Source organism: Pseudophryne corroboree, chromosome 11 (assembly GCF_028390025.1).
Source record: "Pseudophryne corroboree isolate aPseCor3 chromosome 11, aPseCor3.hap2, whole genome shotgun sequence".
NCBI lineage: Eukaryota > Metazoa > Chordata > Amphibia > Anura > Myobatrachidae > Pseudophryne > Pseudophryne corroboree.
Window position 1 is genome coordinate 245,000,349 of NC_086454.1, and position 14,896 is coordinate 245,015,244.

Sequence of the window (14,896 nt, forward strand, 5' to 3'; positions counted from 1 at the left end):
AAGGAGTATCATCCTCTCTGCCATTACCTTGGTAAATACCCTCGGTGCCGTGGACAGACCAAACGGCAACGTCTGGAATTGGTAATGACAGTCCTGTACCACAAATCTGAGGTACTCCTGGTGAGGGGGGTAAATGGGGACATGCAGGTAAGCATCCTTGATGTCCAGTGATACCATGTAATTCCCTTCGTCCAGGCTTGCAATAACCGCCCTGAGCGATTCCATTTTGAACTTGAACCTTCGTATATAAGTGTTCAAGGATTTCAAATTTAAAATGGGTCTCACCGAACCGTCTGGTTTCGGTACCACAAACATTGTGGAATAGTAACCCCGTCCCTGTTGAAGAAGGGGTACCTTGACTATCACCTGCTGCGAATACAGCTTGTGAATTTCCTCCAGCACTGCCTCCCTGTCTGAGGGAGCTGTCGGCAAAGCAGATTTGAGGAAACGGCGAGGGGGAGACGTCTCGAATTCCAGCTTGTACCCCTGAGATACTACCTGTAGAATCCAGGGATCCACCCGTGAGCGAGCCCACTGGTCGCTGAAATTCTTGAGATGGTCCCCCACCGTACCTGGCTCTGCCTGTGGAGCCCCAGCGTCATGCGGTGGACTTAGAGGAAGCGGGGGAGGACTTTTGTTCCTGGGAACTGGCTGTATGCTGCAGCTTTTTCCCTCTACCTCTGCCTCTGGGCAGAAAGGACGCGCCTTTTACCCGCTTGCCTTTCTGGGGCCGAAAGGACTATACCTGATAATACGGTGCTTTCTTTGGCTGTGAGGGAACATGGAGCAAAATGTTGATTTCCCAGCTGTAGCTGTGGAAACGAGGTTCGAGAGACCATCCCCAAACTCCTCCTCACCCTTGTAAGGCAAAACTTCCATGTGCCTTTTAGAATCCGCATCACCTGTCCACTGCAGAGTTCCTGGCAGAAATGGACATTGCTTTTATGTTAGATGCCAGTCGGCAATTATCCCTCTGTGCATCTCTCATGTATAAGACTGCGTCTTTAATATGCTCTATGGTTAGCAATATAGTGTCCCTGTCTAAGGTACAGAGAATCTGACCACGCAGCTGCAGCACTGCACATTCATGCTGAAGCAATAGCTGGTCTCAGTATAATGCCTGAGTGTGTATATACAGACTTCAGGATAGCCTCCTGCATTCTATCTGCAGGCTCCTTTAGGGCAGCCGTGTCCCGAGACAGTAGTGCCACCTTCTTTGACAGACGTGTGAGCGCTTTATCCACCCTAGGGGATGTATCCCAACGTGACCTATCCTTTGGCGGGAAAGGGTACGCCATTAGTAACCTTTTAGAAATTACCAGTTTCTTATCGGGGGAAACTCACACTTCTTCACACATTTAGTTCATCAGATGGGGGAAAAACCACTGGAAGCTTTTTTCTCCCCAAACATAATACCCTTTTTTGTGGTACCTGGGGTAATATCAGAAATGTGCAACACATTTTTCATTGCCGTAATCATGTAACGGGTGGCTCTATTGGAATGTACAGTAGTCTCATCGTCGTCGACACTGGAGTCAGTATCCGTGTCGACATCTGTGTCTGCCATCTGAGGTAGCGGGTGTTTTAGAGCCCCTGATGGCTTTTGAGACGTCTGGGCAGGCACGGGCTGAGAAGCCGGCTGTCCCACATCTGCTATGTCGTCAAACCTTTTATGTAAGGAGTTGACACTGTCACGTAATTCCTTCCACATGTCCATCCACTCTGGTGTCGACCCCGCAGAGGGTGACATCACATTTATCGGCATCTGCTCCGCCTCCACATAAGCCTCCTCATCAAACATGTCGACACAGCCGTACCGACACACCGCACACACACAGGGAATGCTCTGACTGAGGACAGGACCCCACAAAGTCCTTTGGGGAGACAGAGAGAGAGTATGCCAGCACACACCAGAGCGCTATATAATGCAGGGATTCACACTAGCCACAGTGATTTTTCCCTTATAGCTGCTATAATACACAGATTTGCGCCTAAATTTAGTGCCCCCCCCTCTCTTTTTAACCCTTTGAGCCTGAAAACTACAGGGGAGAGCCTGGGGAGCTGTCTTCCAGCTGCACTGTGAAGAGAAAATGGCGCCAGTGTGCTGAGGGAGATAGCCCAGCCCCTTTTTCGGCGGACTTCTCCCGCTCTTATAATCATAATGTGGCAGGGGTATTTTACACATATATAGCTTATTAGGCTATATTATGTGTGATTTGCCACTCTTAAGGTACTCTAATTGCTGCCCAGGGCGCCCCCCCCCCAGCGCCCTGCACCCGTCAGTGACCGGAGTATGTGGTGTGCACAGGGAGCAATGGCGCACAGCTGCAGTGCTGTGCGATACCTTAATGAAGACCGGAGTCTTCTGCCGCCGATTTCCTGGACGTTCTTCTTGCTTCTGGCTCTGCAAGGGGGACGGCGGCACGGCTCCGGGACCGGACGACCGAGGCTGGGCCTGTGTTCGATCCCTCTGGAGCTAATGGTGTCCAGTAGCCTAAGAAGCCCAAGCTGGCTGCAAGCAGGTAGGTCCGCTTCTCTCTCCTAAGTCCCTCGTAGCAGTGAGTCTGTTGCCAGCAGATCTCACTGAAAATAAAAAACCTAAAATATACTTTCTTTTCTAGGAGCTCAGGAGAGCCCCTAGTGTGCATCCAGCTCGGCCGGGCACAAAATTCTAACTGGGGTCTGGAGGAGGGTCATGGAGGGAGGAGCCAGTGCACACCAGGTAGTCCTAAAGCTTTCTTTAGTTGTGCCCAGTCTCCTGCGGAGCCGCTATTCCCCATGGTCTTTACGGAGTTCCCAGCATCCACTAGGACGCCAGAGAAATAATAAGATTTTAAACCTACCGGTAAATCTTTTTCTCCTAGTCCGTAGAGGATGCTGGGGACTCCGTAAGGACCATGGGGTATAGACGGGCTCCGCAGGAGACATGGGCACTTTAGGACCTTTTAATGGGCGTGAGCTGGCTCCTCCCTCTATGCCCCTCCTCCAGACCTCAGTTATAGAACTGTGCCCAGAGGAGACGGACAGTACGAGGAAAGGAATTTTGTTAATCTAAGGGCGAGATACATACCAGCCCACACCACACACACTGTACAACATGGTATATACTAAACCAGTTAACAGTATGAACAAACAGTATCAGCCAGAGACTGATCTCAACTGTAACATAACCCTTATGTAAGCAACAACTATATACAAGCCTTGCAGATTTAGTCCGCACTGGGACGGGCGCCCAGCATCCTCTACGGACTAGGAGAAAAAGATTTACCGGTAGGTTTAAAATCTTATTTTCTCTTACGTCCTAGAGGGTGCTGGGGACTCCGTAAGGACCATGGGGTGTATACCAAAGCTCCAGACCAGACGGGAGAGTGCGGATGACTCTGCAGCACCGACTGAGTAAACATGAGGTCCTCATCAGCCAGGGTATCAAACTTGTAAAATTTAGCAAAAGTGTTTGAACCTGACCACGTAGCTGTTCGGCAAAGCTGCAATGCCGATAAGCCTCGGGCAGCCGCCCAAGAAGAGCCCACCTTCCTAGAGGAATGGGCCTTTACTGATTTTGGTAACGGCAATCCAGCCGTAGAATGAGCCTGCTGAATCGTGTTACAGATCCAGCGTGCAATAGTCTGCTTAGAAGCAGGAGCGCCAACCTTGTTGGCTGCATACAGGACAAACAGTGCCTCTGTTTTCCTAACCTGAGCCGTTCTGGCTATATACATTTTCAAGGCCCTGACTACATCAAGGGACTTGGAATCCTCCAAGGCATCCGTAGCCACAGGTACCACAATAGGTTGGTTCATGTGAAAAGACGAAACCACCTTAGGCAGAAATTGAGGACGAGTCCTCAACTCTGCTCGATCCACATGGAAAATCAGATAGCGGCTCTTGTCAGACAAAGCCACCAATTCGGACACCCGCCTTGCAGACGCCAAGGCCAACAACATGACCACTTTCCAAGTGAGAAACTTCAATTCAACTGTTTGAAGAGGTTCAAACCAGTGCGATTTAAGGAACTGTAACACCACGTTAATGTCCCACGGTGCCACTGGGGGCACAAAAGGAGGTTGGATGTGCAGCACTCCATTACAAAAGTCTGGACTTCTGGGAGAGAAGCCAATTCCTTCTGAAAGAATATAGATAAGGCCGAAATCTGCACCTTAATGGAGCCTAACTTTAGGCCCATATCCACTCCTGTTTGTAGAAAATGGAGAAAACGACCCAGCTGAAAATCTTCAATAGGAGCATTCGGTTTCACACCAAGACACATATTTCCTCCATATACGGTGATAGTGCTTCGCCGTTAACTCCTTCCTAGCTTTTAATAGAATAGGGATGACTTCCCCCGGAATACCCTTCCTAGCTAGGATCTGGTGTTCAACCGCCATGCCATCAAACGTAACCGCGGTAAGTCTTGGAGCACACACGGCCCCTGTTGTAACAGGTCCTCTCTGAGAGGAAGCGGCCACGGATCTTCTGTGATCATTTCCTGAAGATCTGGATACCAGGCCCTTCGAGGCTAATCTGGGACAATGAGTATTGTTTGCACTCTTGTTCGTCTTATGATTCTCAATATTTTTGAGATGAGTGGAAGTGGAGGGAACACATAGACCAACTGAAACAGCCACGGTGTCACTAAGGCGTCCACTGCCACCGTCTGAGGGTCCCTCAACCTGGAACAATACGTCCGAAGCTTCCTGTTGAGGCGTGACGCTATCATGTCTATTTGAGGGAGTCCCCAACAATTTGTTACCTCTGAAAAGACTTCTTGATGAAGTCCCCACTCCCCTGGATGGAGATCGTGCCTGCCGAGGAAGTCTGCTTCCCAGTTGTCTACTCCCGGAATGAAAACTGCTGATAGAGCGCTTACATGATTTTCCGCCCAGCGAAGAATCCTGGTGGCTTCCGCCATTGCTGCTCTGCTCCTTGTCCCGCCCTGGCGGTTTACATGCGCCACGGCTGAGATGCTGTCTGACTGTATCAGAACGGGTAGGTTGCGAAAAAGATTCTCCGCCTGCTTCAGGCCGTTGTATATGGCCCTTAATTCCAGCACATTGATGTGTAGACAAGCCTCTTAGCTTGACCATATTCCCTGAAAAATTTTTCCCTGGGTGACCGCTCCCCATCCTCGGAGGCTCGCGTCCGTGGTCACGAGAACCCAATCTTGAATTCCGAACCAGCGACCCTCTAGTAGGTGAGCACTCCGGAGCCACCACAGGAGAAAGACCCTGGCCCTGGGGGACAGGCGTATCCTCTGATGCATCTGGAGATGGGACCCTGACCACTTGTCCAGAAGGTCCCACTGAAAAGTTCTTGCATGGAACCTGCCAAACGGAATGGCCTTGTAGGCCGCCACCATCTTTCCCAAAACTCGAGTGCATTGATGAACTGACACTCTTTTTGGTTTCAGCAGGTCCTGGACCATGTTCTTGAGTTCCTGGGCCTTTTCCATTGGGAGAAAAACCCTCTGTTTTTCCGTGTCCAGAATCATGCCCAAAAACGACAGCCTAGTTGTCGGAACCAACTGCGACTTTGGCAGATTTAATATCCAGCCGTGTTGTTGTAGTACTCTCAGAGAGAGACACGCTTTTTAGTAAATGTTCTCTTGATCTTGCTTTTATCAGGAGATCGTCCAAGTATGGGATAATTGTGACCCCCTGCTTGCGCAGGAGCACCATAATTTCCGCCATTACCTTGGTGAAAATTCTCGGGCCGTGGAAGGACCAAACGGCAACGTCTGAAACTGGTAATGACAATCCTGTACAGCGAATCTCAGGTACGCCTGATGAGGATATATGGGGACATGAAGATATGCATCCTTTATGTCTAGTGACACCATAAAATCCCCCCCTTCCAGGCTGGAGATCACTGCCCGGAGAGATTCCATCTTGAATTTGAACCTCTTCAAATATAGGTTTAGGGATTTTAGATTCAGAATTGGTCTGACTGAACCATCCGGCTTCGGGACCACAAATAGGGTTGAATAAAACCTCTTCCCCTGTTGCAATAGGGGAACCTTGATAATCACTTGCTGTTGACACAGCTTTTGTATGGCAGCTGAAACTATTGCTCTCTCTGGGGGAGAAGCTGGCAAGGCCGATTTGAAAAATCGGTGAGGAGGCACATCTTCGAACTCCAGTTTGTAGCCTTGGGATACAAGTTTGACCACCCAAAGATCCAAGTCTGACTGAACCCAGACCTGGCTGAAGAGTTGAAGACGTGCCCCTACCGATGCGGACTACCGCAGCGGAACACCAGCGTCATGCGGTGGATTTGGTAGAGGCCGGGGAGGACTTTTGCTCCTGGGAACTAGCCGTAGCTGGTGTACTTTTCCCTCTACCTCTACCGAGGAAGGATGAGCCACGCCCCTTTCTGAACTTATGAGACCGAAAGGACTGCATCTGATATTGAGGTGTTTTCTTTTGCTGTGGGGGAAAGAAAGGCAAAAAAGTAGACTTACCCGCGGTAGCTGTGGAAACCAGGTCCGCGAGGCCCTCCCCAAATAAAACTTCACCCTTGTAAGGTAAACTCTCCATATGTCTCTTTGAGTCAGCATCACCAGTCCATTGACGAGTCCATAGGAACCTTCTAGCCGAAATTGCCATGGCATTGGCTCTTGAACCCAAAAGACCAATATCTCTCGCAGCCTCCCTCATATATAACGCTGCGTCCTTGATGTGACCTAAGGTCAATATAACACTGTCTTTATCTAGGGTGTCCATGTCAGATGACAAGTTATCTGCCCAAGCTGCAATTGCGTTACCCACCCATGCCGACGCTACTACCGGTCTGAGCAGGGCTCCCTTAGTCACATAAATTGCTTTTAAGGTAGTTTCTTCCCTGCGATCCGCAGGATCCTTTAGGGTCGCCGTGTCCGGGGACGGTAGGGCCACCTTCTTGGACAAGCGCGTCACGGCCTTGTCCACCGTGGGTGAGGATTCCCACCGTAACCTATCCTTTGAGGGGAAAGGATACGCCATAATAATTCTCTTGGGAACCTGCAGTCTCTTGTCTGGAATTTCCCAAGCTTTTTCAAATAAAGCGTTAAGCTCATGAGATGGGGGAAACGTTACCTCAGGTTTCTTTTCCTTAAACATGCAGACCCTTGTGTCAGGGACAGAGGGGTCCTCTGTGATATGTAATACATCTTTTATTGCAATAATCATGTATTGAATACTCTTGGCCACCCTTGGGTGTAACAGTGCATCATCATAGTCGACACTGGAGTCGGAATCCGTGTCGGTATCAGTGTCTGCTATCTGGGTAAAGGGACGTTTATGGGACCCTGAAGGGTCTTGTAACACCGCAAGAGCCATGGATTGACTCCCTGCTTGGTCTTTGGACTCTGCCCTGTCCAATCGCTTATGTAATAAAGCCACACTAGCTTTCAAAACATTCCACATGTCCACCCAATCCGTCGGCGAGACACTACCACCATCTGCTCTGCTTCCTCCCTAGACGAGCCTTCCGCTTCAGACATGTCGACACACACGTACTGAGACCCCCCCACACACTGGAATATATGGATATGGGGACAGACCCACAATAAGGCCCTTTGGAGACAGAAAGAGAGTATGCCAGCACACACACAGCGCCACTTCGTTCTGAAACAAAGTACCAGACCTGTAAGCGCTTTTATAACAAATTTAGCACCAAATCAATGTGCCCCCCCCCCCCCCCCCTCGTTTTGCCCCCTGTTACTTGTACAGCAGGGGAAGAGTCCGGGAGCAGCTTCTCTGCAGCAAGCAGTGGAGAAAATGGCGCTGGTTAGTGCTGAGGGATCAAGCTCCGCCCCCTCAATGGCGGGCTTCGGTCCCGCTATTTGTTTATACTGGCGGGGTTTTTATATATACTGCCTCCGCCGTGTCTATATATCTGTGCCAGTCTAATATGAGGCCTTAATTGCTGCCCAGGGCGCCCCCCCTGCGCCCTGCACCCTTGCTGTGCCTTGTGTGTGTGTGGGAGCAATGGCGCGGTGCGCGGTACCTCATGAAGATCGAAGCCTTCTTGTTTCCTATACTTACCCGGCTTCTATCTTCCGGCGCTGTGAGGAGGACGGCGGCGCGGCTCCGGGACGAACAGCAAGGACGACACCTGTGTTCCGAACCTCTGGAGCTAATGGTGTCCAGTAGCCTAAGAAGGAGAGCCCATCAGTCCAGCAAAGTGGGTCTACGTCTCTCTCCTCAGTCCCCCGAAGCAGGGAGCCTGTTGCCAGCAGTGCTCCCTGAAAATAAAAAACCTAACAAAAGTCTTTTCTAGAGAAACTCAGTAGAGCTCCCCCAGTGTGCAACCAGTCTCCTCTGGGCACAGGATCTAACTGAGGTCTGGAGGAGGGGCATAGAGGGAGGAGCCAGCTCACGCAGATTAAAAGGTCTTAAAGTGCTCATGTCTCCTGCGGAGCCCGTCTATACCCCATGGTCCTTACGGAGTCCCCAGCATCCTCTAGGACGTAAGAGAAAACACATGAATACAGTACATTACAGCACACTTACAATTTATATTTTTAATACTGCAGGTCCAGACATGCCTGGAGTGCTGAGAGAGCATTACCATTGAAACACTGCTGGTTACCGAAAGAGCATTTGGTAATTACAAAGATCAGGCTACGTCTGTATAAGAAATATATGCAATTACATGTACGACTCTTCTTTCACTTACATTCTCAGAGGGTTCACAATCTCTGTCCTAAGAAGTGCTTGAGTTTCACTGTAATACTCCACATCGGTTTTGTCTTTCGGTCTCAGGAGGACAGAATCCAGCACAGAACTGAAGGAAAATAAGCTGCATGGACAGACGAGAACCATTATTTCCTGCTTACGGGGGTGTACACGGTGCAGTGACAGTGGATGCAGGAATATTTTAGCTTCTCACCAAAATAAAGTTGAATCAAGGTAGCAGGAGTTGTAATGCCCCTGTATCCCTTTCTTCTTTCCAATCATAACTTCTAATCCTTCCTTTTCTGTTCTTGGAGGAGTGTTCCCTTCAACTACTTCACTTAAATATCCTCCAAAAGCTTAAAGTAAATAAACAAATGAAACAATGACTTCAAATAAGTATACCACAGCCCCAGAATAACACAATATATCCCAAATAATTGTCACAGATGACTTTATAGTCAGGATTTCATAGTATTTTACTATGGATGAGAGCTAATCCACATACCAATACCATTGTGAAAGGATATGTTTCAAATAGTATTAATATAGTATGTTTGCCCAACATCTAGAAGATACACTATGCTCATCTCATCAGTGTAACCATATGTATTCCATAATCAGGCTACATAGACGGGAACACTGGATTTAAAACTAAACATAAAACATAATTTTAAAATCTATATTTTGAGTAAATTTAACAATTATGTAGTACCTATGTAATACCTAATGTATTCCCGTCTGTTTTTAGTATGCTTACTGCATCTCATCCCATATCCTCTGGTGTATGGCAGTCTCAGAGAAATGGAGATTTAGTGATCACTAGTGATGTATAGATTTTGCTTTCTGTCAGGTAGAAACTACTGTACAACACTCTGCTGCGCAGCAGTGTATGAGTAACAGGAACAGTTTGTTGATTGATCCGTCACTTATACTCCTTTCACACTGCCAATGCCGGTCCCCACTCGGGAATTGGAAGCGGGGTCCTTCCCGGGTGGGATCCGGCATTTGGCAGCTGCTGCTGGCTTCCCCGACCCGGCAATAAGCCTTGTGGGTTGCCATAGCAGCAGGGGGGGGGGCAGAGCCGGGGGCGGAGGTGGCGCTGGGAGATGAGCTCATCTCCGCGTCGCCTCTCCTTATCTAGTAAACGGGTTCCGTCGACCCGGGAGCCCGTTTACGCAGCCACTGACCCGGTATTGAACCCGGGTATAACACTGCTTTATACCCGGGTTGAATTGCCGGGTCAGGTGACCCGCGATTTCGGCAATGCCCCTTTCACGCCGACCCGGCAATATGCCGGGTCGATACCGGGTTATTTGTGCGGTGTGAAAGGGGTATTAGAAAACAGACTTACACAGAAAAATGTCAGCTTTCAGTGAACAACATAGAAAGAGTTGCCAGTCAAGGACATGTTGTTCTCCTTTAAAATGCTTAACACGTATTTGGGGGTTGTATGTCCAATTAAGAAATGACTCACTGCTATTCACATTAACTCTTACTGCTACAGACTCCAGAAACAATATTATATGAATCATAGAAACAGAGAATTTGACAGCAGAAGAGAACCACATGGCTAATCCAGTCTTCCTGTTAGGGTTAAAGTATTAGGGTTAGTTTAGGGGTTAAGATATTAGGAATAGGCAGGGGTGTAACCAGAACTTTGTGGGCCCCATAGCAACATATTGAGGGCCCCCCTGTCCCAGTGCTTTTTGAGACACCTCTCCACAGCAGTTGTTCATTTTCTGAACTATAGTAGTGCAATGTTAATGATATGCCCCAAAGTAGTGCCTAGTTTATTTTATGAACCATCGTAATTCCCAGTTTATATGATGTCACATTGTAGGGCTGCCAGTACACATTATGCCATACAATGTTCCCAGGTCATATTAAGCCACATTACAGTGCCCCCTGTTCATGCTGTGCCACATTACAATGCCCTTCAGCTCATATTATGCCACACTAATGTGGCACAGTATGAAATGGAGGCACTATAAAGTACCCCAATTCTTATTATGTAACATTATAGGCCCCTCCACACTACAATGAGCAGATTGGATTATAACATATTACAGTGCCCGCCAGTTCATATTGTGCCACATTACAGTGTCCCATTACCATTATAATATCCACTACACATTCCACTGACTGAAAATGTAATGTCACACAATTCAGGCTAGGCAACGGATCAGACCAAAGTGCTTAGCAGGAAAATCTGGAAAATTAGTATGCATGTTTAGAACTTGGGTACAGACCACGCCTAATACCCTGGGCCATGGGAATATGGTATTATGGTTCATTTAGTAGTTTGGGTTAGAGTATTATGGTTAGTTTAGCGGTTTGGGTTAGGTTAATACCCTAATATTAGAGTTAGGGGTTATGGTGAGATTTAGGGTTAAGGTTGCGTTAGGGTCGGGGTTTAGGAGTGTTAGGGTCAGCAATAGGGTAGGGATGTGGTATTAGAGTTAGTTTAGGGGTTACGGTATTAGGGATAGGGTATTAGGGTTAGCTTGGCAGTTTGTGTTAGGTTTAGGGAATCTATTACTTAGTACAAAACAGGTCACTGTTAGGGCAGCAATTAGATGTGCTATGTAACAATGACATGGTATGAAACAGTATCTGTATGACCAGACAGATCATACAATCAGATTTTAGTGTTATGGCTCTGATCTGATAAACGTAGTCATTACCTAAGGAGTTACATCGTTCTATCTGGTTGGAGACCGGCTGAAGTGACGCGAACCTGGAGTCTGGCCTGCAGCTCTTCAGCTTCACGAAAAGTGCTTTTTTGGGGGCACAGGTAAAAAATCTTGTCCCCTTGAAAGTGCCATCTGTGCATCCTGCACATTCATCTTCCTGATAAAAAACATAGCAAAAGAAGCACCACAAAAGGTTCAATAAATTCCTCACAGGGACACACTGTCACTACATTCAATATGAAATGGAATAATGCAACACCCTCATCTACAGTCGTATGCAAACATTTGGGTGCCACTGGTCAAAGGGCATGTCTCACTAAGGGTGACATTTACTAAGCAGTGATAAGAGCGGAGAAGTGAACCAGTGGAGAAGTGCCCATGGCAACCAATCAGCACTGAAGTAACATCTATAATTTGCATACTATAAGATCATACAGAGCTGCTGATTGGTTGATGGGGCAACTTCTCCACTGGCTCACTTCTCCGCTTTTATCACTGCTTAGTAAATGTCCCCCTTAAATCTCTAAAGTAAAAAAAAAAAAATCACTGCAGGGTACAAAGTTAAACATATTTCTGCACATTTAATACACAACTACTATTTGCTGTATTTATATATTATTTTATATTTTAGAGATCTCAAAGCTGGTTTGGCAGGATAGGGGAAGTCAATTCATAAGACAAAACAAATTACTGCGCTCACTCTAAACAAAATGGGTTCTTCTAAAAGGACAAAGATAAATTGAATATAAAGTTAAATTAAATAACAATACACTATCATGAATAAATATCATAGAAACATAGAATTTGACAGCACATTTGAACCACTTGACCCATCTTGTCTGCACCTTTTGTACCTTATGATAACCTCAAACCCTATTGTATCCTTCTTTCTGTGGGCACAATTCAGAGATGGACGTAGTTCACACAGCAGCTGCATCTTTGGAGCTGCTGTGCAAAAATATGCTAATGCTGCTGGAGGCGTCTTGTATAAATAGACTCCTCCTGCCGGCTTCTCTGATCTGCTGCTGCATCAAAGGACGCAGCATCGGATCATCTGCATGAACATCAGAAATCATAGTATAGCTGGGTACACACTTGAGCGACAGGTATTCGTTCTAACATTGGATAGAATGCCCACCAGCCCAGATTGCCCATACTCACTGTAACGATGTTAATGAAGGATGGAACGATTATGTTCCGCCCTTCACTAGCATACTACAGGACGCTAGTGATATTGGCACGTTTGATGTGCAGCACATCAAACCTGATAACAATGCTAGCGACCGCAGGCACCTGCATATCGGGCATACACACTGCCCAATATGTGCTGATGTAAGCAATATATCGGTCCTATCCGCTAGATCGGATGACATATTGCTCAATGTGTACCCAATTTAACCCTCAGGTTACTCAGGGTTAAGTGGGGAAATCATACTGCAAGAGCCAGTGAAGCTGAATCCAAGGACGTAGCCATTGGCCTTGGCATGCCCAGAAAAGGAGTCCTAAACACCCCAGTTTTCTGGGAAGTTCCCTGTCGCTGCTCCCAAACTGGCGCAACCTGTCAATCAGGCTCCAGCATCGAGGGCACGCGCAGAACGAAATCTGCACGTGTAGTGCTGCATCTGCACATGTGCAGATCTCACACCATCGGAGATGTACATAAACCATCGGGTTTGCGTCCATCTCTGAATTAGGCCCTTTATAAGGATATCCTTATGTCTATCCCATGCATGTTTAAATTGCTCTCTGCCCTCTGATGGGAGGCTTTTCCTTTTCCTCTATAAACTACCCTTTCTGTGTAATTTCCCCTAAAACCATCTACCCCCAGTTTCAGTTCATGTTCTAATACTTCTCTTCCTTTGAATAATGTCTCTCTCCTGTCCCTTGTTAAAACCCTTCATGTACTTGAAAGTTTCTATCATGTTCCCCCTTTCCCTTATGTGCTCCAAACTATACATATTACGATCTTTTAGTTGCTCTTCTTTGTACAGTCTAAAGTGAGTACAGCACTGTTCAGATTAGGTCACCTAAAATTTCAATTACAAAGTACAGCCAGAAACATCATTACGAAATGAAAGGTTAGTCAAGTCACTCCAGACCCCCTGCAGTGGTCAGATATGTAAAGATATGCATATGTCAGTAAGACCATGGTCCAAACCATCAGTGTGAAGTAAAAGCGTCAGAGACTGCCAGAGGTGCGGGGTGCCGGCCGATCTCGGACGTTTTTTTTAAAGCGGCAGTCATTCACAAGGCATGGTTTTGCCTGGTAAATGACTGCCGCTTTAAAAAAAAACGTCTGAGATCAGCCTGCACTGCACACCTCCGGCAATCTCGGACGCTGCTAGTTCTCACTTCCTATCTCAGCAGCCTTCACGTACCCCAAAACTTGTCCGTGAAGGCTACGGAGATACAGTGCATGCAGGACAACCTAATCTAGAAGAATTCTGCATGGCAGAGGGAGAAGAACAATTCTACAGCAAGAACAGAAAGACTATTAGCTGGCACTAAGAAACCAAAACTGTCATTTCTGCCAAAGGAACGATTATTATGGGTCAGGGTGCCCAAGCTGTTGCACATATAAAATGTAAGAGAATAATAGTAACTGTGTATTAACATGTGTAGGAAAATGTTATATTTAACTTTGTACCCTGCAGATCTCGTTTCGCATAGCGATTCAGTGAACTCTGCGATTTGACCAGGGGTGTCCTCTTTTCACAGATATTTTAGTCGTTCTGCAATGTTTCTCACTGGAACTAGATGTGTTAGCAGAGGGCAGCCTTATAACTAAGATGTGACTGCCATAAACACACTTTATAGCAGTACAGCACATCATTTTACCAGCCCTACAAAATCATAGGAAATAGAAAAAATAAAGCACGGTAGTTCAACGATCGCTTACCACAATCAAAAAATGAAATGTGAAACTAATACTAGATAGTGTAGACTGTATTTGTTATAACTTGCCAAATTATGTAAATACTGCCGTAATGACAAAGGCGTAACCAATCCCACAGTAGCATTATAGAGATTCTCAAGTCTTAAGTGATCTGCTGCTAATTACCAGCTCTAGTCCAGCTAACATATCGTTGACACCTGCAGGCTGACCAATCCAGCGGATCACCCCATAAAACGGGGGGTTCTCTTTAACTTCTGCCAGTGATCCCACCTCTAGGCCGTGCAGATTGGAAAGGTGCTGAGGTCCTGGTGGGCTGTCCTGCAGGGATGCATGGTTTAATTCTCCGATGACTGACTGCACAGACAACGACAGGGGTGTGTGCCCCATTGTGCCATTAGTACTGGACATCTTGGAAAGGCTAAAGGGGAGAGAGTGGAATCTATTCTCTCCAGGTGAGCAGCTGCTTGCTGTAGGCTGTAGAGGGGGCGAACAGTGTCCAAATGAGGATGGGGATGTCTCAGTCAGAGATTTTGCAGAGTCTTCCACAACTAGGAGGAATAAATAGAAAGTAAATCATTAACAACGCTGAGTTACTAATGAAGTATACAATTAAAGAAGCACAATAGGGAATAGGGGGGTGTGGTGATTAACAC

At 47.0% G+C, this 14,896-nt stretch overlaps 1 protein-coding gene across 7 annotated transcripts in view; it reads right to left on the minus strand.

The window, feature by feature from the left end:
• The window catches only part of CYLD (CYLD lysine 63 deubiquitinase), a 328,802-nt gene that overhangs the window by 100,019 nt on the left and 213,887 nt on the right, over window positions 1-14,896 (minus strand). For 6 of the 7 annotated variants that reach the window (XM_063945313.1, XM_063945314.1, XM_063945318.1 and 3 more), the window contains 4 exons: window positions 14,409-14,791; window positions 11,339-11,504; window positions 8,869-9,010; window positions 8,656-8,778 (listed from right to left, as the gene is read on the minus strand). In XM_063945313.1, the coding sequence (XP_063801383.1) occupies window positions 8,656-8,778; window positions 8,869-9,010; window positions 11,339-11,504; window positions 14,409-14,791 (814 nt within the window). The remainder of the gene's footprint in view (window positions 1-8,655; window positions 8,779-8,868; window positions 9,011-11,338; window positions 11,505-14,408; window positions 14,792-14,896) is intronic. The other variant, XM_063945317.1, reaches the window with a different exon arrangement.